The sequence below is a fragment of the Mchenga conophoros genome, linkage group LG19 (assembly GCF_057382185.1).
Source record: "Mchenga conophoros isolate Kocher_MC1m ecotype Shallow Benthic linkage group LG19, M_conophoros_male_GT1.1, whole genome shotgun sequence".
NCBI lineage: Eukaryota > Metazoa > Chordata > Actinopteri > Cichliformes > Cichlidae > Mchenga > Mchenga conophoros.
The window spans coordinates 28,177,255-28,190,143 of record NC_140544.1 but is presented as its reverse complement, the minus strand read 5'-3'; the positions used below and the strand labels follow the sequence as shown (position 1 = coordinate 28,190,143).

At 44.1% G+C, this 12,889-nt stretch overlaps 1 protein-coding gene across 1 annotated transcript in view; it reads right to left on the bottom strand.

The window, feature by feature from the left end:
* The window catches only part of ltk (leukocyte receptor tyrosine kinase), a 67,873-nt gene extending 56,077 nt beyond the window's left edge, over positions 1-11,796 (bottom strand). Inside the window, exon 1 of the mRNA XM_085256721.1 lies at positions 11,584-11,796. Within this exon, the coding sequence (XP_085112847.1) occupies positions 11,584-11,635 (52 nt within the window). The 5' untranslated portion in view covers positions 11,636-11,796. The remainder of the gene's footprint in view (positions 1-11,583) is intronic.
* Between the last annotated feature and the right edge of the window lie 1,093 nt (positions 11,797-12,889).

Genomic DNA, 12,889 nt, shown 5'->3' with positions numbered 1-12,889 from the left:
CCGGGTTTTCCTACAGAGGACCCATATGTGTGATGTACGTCCCTCGTACCGTCCCAGTAGTGGTAATTTTTCTTATACAGATGAGGCCTTATCTCTGTACCAGTATTAGGTTTTTAAGTTATTTTTTGCCCTTGTTGACTTGTAAAAGCCTATATGACATTTTTGTTTCACCATTCATTAACCGCACAGAGAAGGCATTGTTTAAATATGTTAAAATTTTCTTTAAGCAAACAGTATTATTAAAGTTCTTCATGACTGGACCAAGTGTCCTCTTTTTTGGAGATCAAAATATGGTCACCCAATGCTAATAGGGGCAGCTTGGGGGTATTTCACCTACTATTACAAACGCTGGATTGTTGCATCCCTGAACTTAGTCCAACAAAAACACTGCTCAGTTACCTGAAGTGAACAGTTCACGTAAGGAAACCCATAAACACCCGCAATTGGTGCTATTCACTGAAAAAAAATGAGCTGAAATCAAAGGTTAGCACCGGTTTTCGCATTACAAATGCAAAACATGTTATTTTGGCTGATAAAAAAAATATTTATGCTGTCTAACTTGTTTTTTCCTCTTTTCCTACTTTAGAACTTGTCACATTGGGTCATTGTGGGTCACAGTCATAAATCATGAAAAAAACAGTTAGTTGCAGGCTATTAATCATTTTCATTTATCTGAGGCTCTGAATTACAGTATTAAGCAAGAAAACAAAAAACCTAACTTAGACGCTTGAAATGTTTGCCAAGTCTAAAATCTCACTCATTTTGAATATCTTGCCAAAGGTCAGTTTCATATCATGTTTCTGCCTAATTGTATCTCTGGACTATTTTAACAACCTTCTTTAAAAAAAACTTTTTTTATGGAAAAAAGGGTTTGGCTTTGTCCCAACCCAAAGTCGCCCTTGAACATGGGCGACACACAGCTGGCTACTCATCTATCTGTTAGCCAGCCAGAAGAGGGAAGCCCCCGAGGTCAGCTTTGATCCTCTATCCCTTCCTCTTTTTGCCAGCAGTGGAAAAAGATCATTACCCTCGAACTACACCTGAGCAATAGACATTAGACCAGCAACTTCACTACAAGGACACAGAGCATCCAAGATAAAAAGACAGATGGAGTTCTAAAACATGAGGTCGATGCCAAAGCCTGCCAGACAACTTCAGAAAGGAGAAAGACTGAGGAAATGAGATGTTTTGAAGAGGAAAGTGAGAACAACTTGCATATGCAAATGATACAGTTTGCACTTCTTAAAACAGAGTGAACAGAGTGATCATATAAATACAACAAATCCTCACACCAAGTTCCTGAAATATAAACACATAGCTCCTCAGCAAGTTTAAAACTTGGACTTACCAGTTTATGCCTTAAATTTGCTCATCTTGGGTCAACCTTTCATTTTTTTAAATTTGATCTCGCCAAAAAAGTTGTCTTCTTTACCATTAATGCCACATTAAACAGCAGGTAAATTCTGGAGGTGAGTTTGGTTTTTCTATATATAATAATAGTCACTCCAATGTTGAACTGACATGCTTTGTATGTGAACGAGCGAAGGGAACATTGCGTGCAATTGCATTCAAACTTTGTTGATTAAGTGCAGATCAGATCGGTCGTCTTTTAACATTCACAGAGACACATGGGGACCGAGACGCATAAAATAAACACAGGTGATTGGAACTATCATTAAAGCCTCACACACACACACACACACACACACACACACACACACACACACACACACACACACACACACACACACACACACACACACACAGACTGCGTGTTAGCACTGTTTGAAATTCACAATCAAAATCAGATCCAGCAGTTAACCACATATTGAGTCAGGAAGCTTCACGCATTCACTGCAGTCACACTTCCATTGTATTTACCTTAGAGTCCCAATAGAATAGTATGCATAAGCAATCCCATTTAGTTTTAATTAGCAGATATCGTGAATAACTATAAAAGCTAAAGTGTGATCAAAGCACAAGCTGAAATCTGAGGATACAGTCAATTTGGCCTCTGTTACTGGAAGCAGAAACAGGGTAAACTACTCAAAATGGTCATACGGCAGAAAGAAAGCACGATCGGAATTTGACTCTTTGTACTTTATATTTTTGCATATTTTAAATTCTTTCATGATAAAACGCATTCTTGCCAATTCACATTTTTTCAGGAAATCCCCAGTGGCATTCGGTTAATTGATAAAAAGAAGTGATTGATTGAATCAGTGTGACAAGAATCACTTTCTCCTAATACTAAAGGGATAGTTGGCTTTTGTCTCTGCTTCTTCCTGTGCCATTTCGAAAAATGCAATTTTGGCACAACTCTTAGACATGAGGAGAAGGTAAGATTATGAAACTTGGATAACAGTAACTGTTTCTGTTGTACAATCCTATTTTAAAGCCATCTCCTTTATATATTTTCACGTTCCACTGTGTTAAAGCAAAGTCTGTGTGTTTAAATCTTTCTGTGGGGTGAAGGAGAAATTTCATCTGTCCATCTTTCTTCTTTACCACTTATCCACTTCATTGTCATGCAGGGACAAGAGCCTATCCAAGCAGTCGCAGGGCGAGAGGCTGGGTTTATCAGAGGGCCGAGGATAAACATATATACGGTACTGCGCTAAAGTCTCGAGACACCTTGTATCTGATTTGCAAGGAACAAGATAAACAGGTGATTTACTGAACCCTGTGCAAACTTAGATGGAAACACAGTATATAAGGCAAAAAGAGATAAGACTCTCAACAAGTTTAAAACTCAATATTTAGTATGACCATCTTTATTCTTTAACACAGCCTGAACTCTATTAAACTTTCTTATAATTTCTTTATGGAGTCTACAGGAAAAGTCTTCCAGGCTTCTTGAAGGACATCCCAAAGCTCTTCTTTGGATGTTGGCTGCCTTTTGTTCTGTTCTCTGTCAAAATCATTGGGTTAAACAATTTTGAGATCCAGACTCTGGGGAGGCCAATCTATGACTGGGTGTTTTCTACCCAGGTATGCTTTTACTGCATTGGCGGTGTTGGCACTGGCCAATCAGGTGCTTTCCAGATCTATCTTTGGCTTTTTTGAGAGACTCAACTAAAGAAACGAGAACATGATATGTAATTTTGTGACAAGCTTGTGAAAAAGGGACAAACATGAACTCATTATTTAAGTTAGTTGCTTTCTTTTTAAATGCAATTGATTCATAGGTCAGTGTTAAGTGGCTTAACAAACAGGGAGATAAAATCTCTGAAGTTGATCTGGTACCAGACTCAACTGAAAATGAGTGAAAAAGTACTAAGAAGGACCTTCAGAAAACCTGGAGAACTTTTGCTCAAGACCACTTTTCAGAAAATGTCAAGAATGACTGATGGAAGCAAAATATAATTTGATTTGATGAGCGGCTCAAGACTTTTGTACATATTACCGTATACATCTTTTAAATAATAGGAATTTAATTAACAGTATTAATTAAAAGAAATTGACAAAGATAAGCCTCTTTTAAAAAGACTGCACTGAAAATGTGTTTTTATGAGTGTTGCAAAAAGAATCCAATCTTTTCCTTCGGCCTACTGGGCCCAATAGTGCTTACAGTGCTGCATGAAATTTGCCAACAGGAGCCCAGGAAAGTCCTGATGGTTGGCACTGCCCCAGATACGTCCACCATCCACATTGATCACCCAAACCGTGCTCATAAGGTCCTGCTAAAGGTTGTGAAGGTGTATCTGTACAATGCTGAGTATTCATTAGAGACCTTTGCTGTACTAGATGACTGTTCTGAACGATCCATCATCCTACCACCAGCTGTGCAGCACCTCAATCTAGGGAAGGAAGCCGAGACACTTCCATTAAGAACTGTTCGTCAGGATGTGATTCACCTCCAAGGGGCCTCGGTCTCCTTTGAGATTTCCCCTACCCATAATCCTAAAGTGAGATACCACATCCATCATGCCTTCACTGCTGACAAACTGGGCCTCTCTGAGCACAGTTATCCAGTTATAAGATAAGATAAGATAAGATAAGATAAGATAAGATAAGATAAGATAAGATAAGATAAGATAAGATAAGATAAGATAAGATAAGATAACCTTTATTAGTCCCACACTTGGGAAATTTGTTTTGTCACAGCAGGAAGTGGACAGTGCAAAAGTTATGAGGCAAAAATTAGAATACAATAAGAATAAATACAGTACACAACTGTACAGAATAGAATAAAATAAAATACTATATACAGTAGAATAAAATAAAATAAATATACAATAAGATAAAAATAGAATACAAATACAAATACTATATACAACTGAGTAAAAATACAACGATGACAGAAAGGATTATTGCACTTAGTATTATTGCATATGTATGGATGTGTGTGCTTGATCAGTTAAAGTCTTTATTATGGAGTCTGACAGCAGTGGGGAGGAAAGACCTGCGAAATCTCTCCGTCCCACACCGTGGGTGCCGCAGTCTCCCACTGAAGGAGCTGCTCAGTGCTGTCACAGTCTGCTGCATGGGGTGGGAGATGTTGTCCATCAGGGATGACAGCTTAGCCGCCGTTCTCCTGTCACTCACCACCTCCACTGGGTCCAGAGGGCATCCTAGAACAGAGCTGGCCCTTCGGATCACCCTGTTCAGTCTCTTCCTGTCCCCAGCAGAGATGCTGCCGCCCCAGCAGACCACGCCATAAAAGATAGCAGAAGCCACAACAGAGTCATAGAAGGTCTTCAGGAGTGGGCCCTCCACTCCAAACGACCTGAGTCTCCGCAGCAGGTACAGCCTGCTCTGCCCTTTCCTGTAGAGGGCGTCTGAGTTATGAGTCCAGTCCAGTCTATTGTTCAGATGAACACCAAGGTACCTGTAGCTGTCCACAGCCTCAATGTCCATACCTTGGATGTTCAGTGGTTGCAGTGGAGAATGCTTGTGCCTGCGGAAGTCTACCACCAGTTCCTTGGTTTTACTGGCGTTGATCTGGAGGTAGTTCAGCTGGCACCAGTCCACAAAGTCTTGGGTCAGACCTCTGTACTCCTTGTCGTCCCCATCAGTGATGAGGCCGACTATTGCAGAGTCATCAGAGAACTTCTGCAGGAAGCACTGGGTGGAATTGTGGGAGAAGTCTGCAGTGTAGATGGTGAAGAGGAACGGAGCCAGAACCGTTCCCTGTGGGGCCCCCGTACTGCAGACGACCCTGTCCGACACACAGCCCTGAGTCCTCACATACTGTGGTCGGTATGTGAGGACTCAGGGCTGTGTGTCGAACAGGGTCGTCTGCAGTACGGGGGCCCCAGACGACCCTGTCCGACGACCTTATCCAGGCACTCATGCAAAAATATGCGCACCTGCGGGGACTCCCACTTTCCCCTATCGACAGGGTGCAGCCTTTAGTCCTTATTGGCTCAGACTTCCCTCATCTGCTTATCCCAATGAACCCTATACGGTCTGGCCCTCCTGGGGGTCCATTGGCAGTCTGTACCCGCCTTGGATGGGCTCTGCAGGGTCCAGCTAACTTAGCCCAGTTCGCTGTGGAAGAGCAACAGTGTCTCTTTACTGGGTCCCCAAGCAATGATCTCCTTCAACATGCAGAACGATTGTGGAAGGCGGATGTACTCCCATACACAAATGTGAAGACTGCGACACGTTCTAAGGAAGATCAGAAAGCACTTGAAGCTCTTGAGCAGCGCACTACCAGAGTACAGGTGGAGGGAGTGACATGCAACGCCCCTCCTCCGTCGCAAAGACATTCGTCACCTCTATGCACCCAGGCTGGCCTTGCTACAAAAGTTACGGAGTACTGAACGTCGGATAGCGAGAGACCCAGGGCAGGCTGAAACCTATTGTCAGGAAGTACATAAACTGGAGGTGGTAGGCTATGTTGAGAAACTATCACCTGAGAAGGTGGATTGTTCGAGCGAGTCATGGTATCTACCCCACCATGTAGTTCACCACAACAACAAGGCTAGACTTGTATTCAACTGCTCGTATCAATATAATGGGCTAAGCCTCAACAGCCAGTTGCTTCCAGGTCCAATTCTGGGACCTTCACTGCTTGGGGTCCTCCTCCGCTTCAGGGAGCATACTGTGGCCATAAGTGGTGACATCAAGGCAATGTTCTACCAAATTCAGTTGCTGCCTGAGGACAAACCTCTGCTCCGCTTCCTATGGAGATCTATGAGGAAGGATGAGGAGCCAAGCGTGTACGAGTGGCAGGTTCTGCCTTTTGGTACAACATGCAGTCCTTGTTGTGCCACCTATGCCCTCCAAAGACATGTCAGGGACAACAGCCAATGTAATGAAGATGACGGTGGAGAGGGCCTTCTACGTCGATAACTGTTTGCATAGTCTCCAATCTGCAGAGGAGGCTAAGACACTCATAGATCGGATGCGGGAGTTACTTGCCAAAGGGGGATTCGAGATTAGGCAATGGGCCAGTAACGTTTCATCGGTGTTGGAGCACCTGCCAGTGGAAGTCAAAGCAGCCAGCACAGAGCTTTGGCCAGCACAGCCAAGACCCAGAAGAACCAGCTCTGGTCCTTTGTTGGAACTGTCTCACTGACCGCCTTGGATACAGGCATCGATTTGTGGAGTACTCTCTGCCCACACTGAGAAATGTTTATCGGGTGATGGCATCGCAGTATGATCCTCTGGGCTACCTCATACCCTTCTCAACTCGAGCGAAGGTTTTAATTCAGGATCTTTGGAAGGCAGGAGTTGGATGGGATAAACAAATCCATTCTACGGCCCTACTAGACAGATGGACACAGTGGGAGAAGGAACTAGTGTACTTGCCACAGGTGGAATTACCAAGATGTTATGTGCCACCAAGAGCAGACACCGGGAGACCAGGTGGAGGGGCTCACATATTTTGTGATGCCTCCGAAAGAGCCTATGGAGCGCCGCCTATCTATGAACACAGGACTCCCAAGGCGACGTCCACGTGGCATTCATGATGGCGAGGTCAAGAGTAAGCCCCCGGAAACAGATTTCTATGCCACGTTTGGAGTTATGTGCAGCTCTTGCCGGAACCCAACTGGCTAGAGTACTCGAGACCGAGCTGGCATTTCAACCCAGTGACATCACCCTATGGAGTGACTCAACAACAGTTTTGACCTGGATCCAATCCGATTCATGCCGCTATAAGGTCTTTGTTGGTACCAGGATTGCCGAAATACAAGGTCTTACTGAGGTGTCAAGTTGGAGATATGTCAACATCAAGGACAATCCGGCTGGTGACCTCACGCGAGGGAAAACCCTTCTCGAGCTGAATCAACCAAACCGTTGGACTCAGGGCCCACCTTTCCTTTTAACGAACCCTGATACCTGGCCAACTCTCCGTGAAGGTGAAGGTCAAGAAGACAATGGGGAGCTGAGAGCAACAGCATTCTGTGGAACCACCACCACATGCAGTCCACAGCTAACGGTGCCAATTTCCAATTTTGGCAAATGGAGTGCAGTGGTTAAGGCTGCTGATCATGAAAACCATGTCATGACTGCTACAGATGCATCAGCTGCTGAGCTGCATCTCCTGAAACAAGCTCAAAATGATAGCTTCCCTGAGGAATTACAGGCCCTGGCTGCTGGTAAGGCAATTCATAAGCAGAGTCGCCTGCTAACACTCGCTCCGGAGGATGACCCGGCTATTGGGCTGATAAGAGTTGGGGGCAGACTAAGAAGAGCAGAAGGTTTGGACTTGGATGCCATGCACCCCATAGTCCTTGACCCGCAGCATCCGGTGACTAAACTGCTGATCAGAGAATATGATGAGCAGCTGTTGCACCCTGGGCCAGAACGAGTCTTCGGGGAGATAAGGAGAAAATATTGGATTCTCCAAGGAAGGGAGGCAATCAAGTGGCACCAGCACAGCTGTGGTGAGTGTTGAAGGTGTCGAGCCCGTCCTAATATTCCTCGGATGGCAGATCTACCCCCCGCGAGGCTGCGCCTATACAAACCACTTTTGGTCCACTGGAGTCGACTGCTTCGGTCCTTACAACATCAAAGTAGGACGGCGCACCGAAAAGCGTTGGGGTATCATATTCAAATGCGTGACTACGAGCTGTGTGCATCTTGACCTGTTGGACAGCATAGATACTGATGCCTTTCTCATGGCTCTGCGTCTGTTTATTGCACGCCGGGGCAAGCCATATGAGATCCTATCTGAATGTTCAACTTCAGGGGAGGAGAGATCGAACTGTGGTCTAGTTTCTCAGCTCTTGAAGCCCCCATTAAAGAGTAGCTGGTGGAGCAGAGGATTGAGTTCCGGTTTAATCCACCAGGTTCCCCCCATTTTGGAGGTACTTGGGAACGGGAGATAAGATCTGTGAAGGCAGCTCTTCAAGTGGTGCTGGGAGGCAATACGGTCACAGAGGCAGTTTTGCAAACTGTGCTCGTCGAGGTGGAAGGGATCATTAATGCAAAGCCTCTCGGCTATGTCTCTTCGGATGTAGCGGATCCGGATCCAGTCACACCCAACTTATTGCTAATGGGGCGACGAGATGCATCACTCCCCCAGGTGATTTATGCTTCGAGTGAGATGCTGGGAAGATGGCGATGGCGCCATAGTCAGATTCTGGCAGACCATTTTTGTTCCAACTTCCTGCGTCACCATCTGCCTGATTTTCAGAGGAGACAAAGATGGCAGGGTGATACTGACAACTTAACCACAGGTCAAGTGGTTATGGTGGTTGACTCACAACTACCACGAGCGCAGTGGCCTATTGGAAAGGTGGTCAAGGCCTGTCCAGGGCCAGATGGTCAGGTGAGAGCGGCTGAGGTGACAATCAAGGGACAGACATATCTTCAACCTGTTGCCAGATTAGTCAGACTCTCAGCCTGGGAGGATGAGGAGGACTGTAAACCCAATGATGCTTAGACTTTTGGTTGAAGAGCAAATTTACTACTTAAATTTGGGGGCGGCTGTGTCTCCTTATATTTCAGTTGCATAGTTATAAGTGCACTGGTAATGTCTGCCGATAAGTTCCACTTTGTTCTTACTGTTTGCTACGGTGATGACGTCACATGCTTTTACAACGGTCCTGCCGTATCACGAGTCCGGGGAGCACTAGGCATGCTTTTCTCCATGAGTGTGGGTGAATAGCGATCTCCAGCCGTGTGCGTTCCTGTGCAAATGTGAGTCGAAATCCTTCCAATTCTACGAGTCCATTTCCACTTGTACTTTGATGATAATTACAGGGGGTTTAGGCTAGGATATTTATCGAGATTGGTAGAGGCATGTGACTTACCACCGTAGCCTTTGTTGCGGGTTGGATCTGTGCACTGCAGTTAGGTTATTTAGCCACTAGAGGGCACTGAAGACCATGTAATTGTCAACTTTTCCTAATTTTGGGGCATTAGGTCTTGTCTGTTGCCTGAGATATGCAGGTCTTCTTGTTTCCTGCCTGTTCAAATGGGATTGTGGGACTTTCTTGTGTCATAGCATTCACCTCCGGGCATTATTTGTGTTACAGTTCGTTATATTGGTGTGATGTTGGGAAGTGATAATTGTTATATTTACATGTGATAATTGTTTCTCCTTGTTTCTTGTTATTCAGAATCACACGTGTGTCCGCCCCTCCCACACTTGTTAAGTATGCCTACTGCTGTACTGTTGAGCTGCTGTTAACTTCCACTAAAGTATATCTGGACATCACTCTCTGTGCCGCACTCTCTGACCGGAGTTTAAGTCCTGAGGGAGCTATCATCCCAGCATCCCAGAGATAACTTTCTAACAGTGATGTTTAAAAAAAATAACATAATGATAGGATCTTAATAATACACATATGATGAAAAGACACCAATGCAGGAGTATGAGAAACAGTTCACTGAGCGGCCACTTGAGCCGGCCTCAAATGGCCTCCTAGACCCTGCTGATAAAATGCCCCAATTTAGAGAAGAGATAAACATGTTTACAGAATAGTGAGACGTCTACAAACCGATGGGTGACCTCACAGCGCACACATCCATCATTTATACAGTTTATCATGTTAATCAACACTAAGCACACAATAGGACAGTGCTACCAACCTGGTTAATAACATCCGCCCTTTGATCACACAGTATTTGCCACAGCAGAGAAAGCAATTTTCAGTCAAATATGTATCAGCTGATCTGTTTTGCATTTCCACTTGAGTGTAATTGTAATTTTTATGGGCTTTCTATAATTATGGTTAAAGATTCTCTCTCCAACTCCCCACATGTAGTTTGAGAATACTGCGAATAGATAATGTTGCGAAAATCAAATATTGGCCGCGCTGGTATGAGAAGACTATCCCTCACGAGTCGGATGCATGCTAGATGTGCCTCAGGCACAGAGAGGGGAGGAGGGGGATCTGACATAATACTGTGAGTTTTGGCGGAGCTCATCCTGGACTCATTCCTGTCACTGGAGTGACTGCAGTAAGAGCCACTTACACTGATCCAGCCACAGTGGCTGCTAAAGCCAAGGGAAGGGGCTCCTGCATGTGGCTTTTTCTTGCAAATAAAAAAACAAGGTGTTGTTGCTTCAAGTGGAGTAAGCTATCTACAGCCCTCTTTAGGTACATGTTGATTGGCTAAACATATATGATACATACAGCTATTCAGCAGAAAGAGAAAACATGTGGTGCTGCATCAACCTGTGTGAAACATAACAAAATATATGAGCACTTACCAGCAGTAGTACTAATAATAACTCCCCCCTCTAAAGAACTAATAACAAATCTGGCTTTCAATAAGCATGAGCAGATCATTCAAAATAGCATTAGCATGTAGAAAGTGAACTAACTGTGCTGCATGAGATGATTTAAAGCCAGAGGAAGTTACAGTGATGCTAATAAGCCAGCTCTAGTGGATCCCTGTGAGTGAGTTCACCATCATTTCCCTGACCACATGACATGCCTCTGCTGGTCACAAACACTCACTCTATTCATATGAAATTAAGCCTGATTGGATCTGGCAGGCAAGAAGCACAAACAAACATGATTTTCTTCCAGTAAACAATGATTCATGGATTTTATTTTTTTATTTTCTAAATACTACAAAAGGGGGGGAAAGGAAAAAAATTCAGGCATTTTTTGTTTAATGATATTTGCCTTTTTCAGCTAGGTTTAACAAAACAAAATCTGGGTTAATCTGCTTAAAGCCTAAAGAAAAATGTCATATTTTCTTCTGTTTATTTAAGATAAGCAGTATAACCAACAGCATACAATTATTATGTAACCCCATTAACTGCTCCGAGAGCCCATTCCTTGCCAAGTCTTGTCGTCCTGCTGCAGTGTAAATGAATGTAAATCAAATTCCGTCAAGTGTTGCCTCCAGAGAAAATGACACCTCGCCTGATGTCGCTTCTCAGAGTGGATGTGGAAGCACCGCTGGGACGTGTGCGAGACGGCGCGTTTTTGTGCCAAAGATTCATGATCGGATCAAACTGCAATAGACTCGGTCTAAACCCTGGACCAACTCTCCCCCGTGGCCCCTGTGAGTGGCACGACGCTGCAGAAAGGCTAATTAACGTGGCACACTGTTGCCAAATGTGCCCATTCAACCATTTAAAGAAAACACAAAGTAAGCGCAAAAAGGAGACAGAAGACGGGAAAAGTTTTACCAAAACACTCACTGGAGTCAAAGTGCGTGACTTACTTATTAAAATGAAGAAGGGGAGATAAGTGTTGTGGTTTTTTATATAGTCCATGGCTCCTCTTTCTTCGGCGGCAGCTCCACAGAGAGTCCGTGTTGGGGGTTTCCTTGTTGGCACCTTTTAAGCCTTCATGAATACGCTGAAGAGAAACCCAGCTCGTGAAGTTAACGATTAACGGTCACACGCGCGCTCCTCCAGACACTATAGTTATTTCTCAAGTTGCGCACTGTTACTCATTCCGGTGATGCTGATGCTGCTGCAGCTCCCAATGACGACAACCGCCCCAAACCCTCCTCCCTCCAAACCCTCCTCCCCTGCCTCTGCTCCCTTTCACTGCGTGTTAGTCACCAGTCAAAAGGGCTCCGAGTCCAAGAGAAGCTTTCAGGCTCACTCTGCCCACATATGTCAAGACAGACTTTTATGGAAAGGACTCTGTGAACCAGCTTCTCACGCCAGGATTAAAAACCTTACCCTGAGAAAATCAAATAAAAAATAAATAAAGCGGACATTATTGCATAATTGAAGTAACATCGCAGAAAATCATTAAACATTTTTCCATATTTCAGTTTTATCTGAACAGTGTCAAAAACAGCAAAAAGGGAACATCTGTAGATAAAATGAATGCAGTCGAATGCAATAGTCATATACTAGAGCCTACTTATATTCATGAAGACTAGCTATAAAGATAAGCCTTCCAACTTTATGGTTATTTTGGAAGTTTGGAGTTTATGGTGTTGTAAATAGACACATATAAGATTTTACTTACTAGACCTTGTTAGTATCGGTTTGGACCCCGTTTTGCCTTCAGAACTGGTTTAATTCATCGTGGCAGTTGCAGCAGATTTTTTTTTTTTTGGCTGCACATCCATGGTGAGAATCTCCCATTTCATCACATCCCAAAAATCCTCTATTGGACTGAGATCTGGTGACTGTGGAGGCCATTTGAGTACAGTGAATTCAATGACATGTTTGAGCAAGCAGTTTGAGATTATTTGAGCTCTGGTGCATTATCCTGTCTAGAAGAAACCATCAAAAGATGGGTACACTGTGGCAATAAAGGGATGCACATGTTCAATAGAAATACTTAAAGTCTGTAGATCATGAGTGGTCTAAAATGTGTTGTGAAGATATCCCCCACACCCCCAGAAGCAACTTGCAGTATTGATACAAGGCAGGATAGAGATGAGCAGTTTCTGAGACCAGCCTGTCTGGTACCAACAACCGTGCCACATTCAGAGTCACTTAAACTACCTTCCTTCCTCATTCTGATGCCTGGTTTTAATTTCAGGAGGTTGTCTTGACCATGTG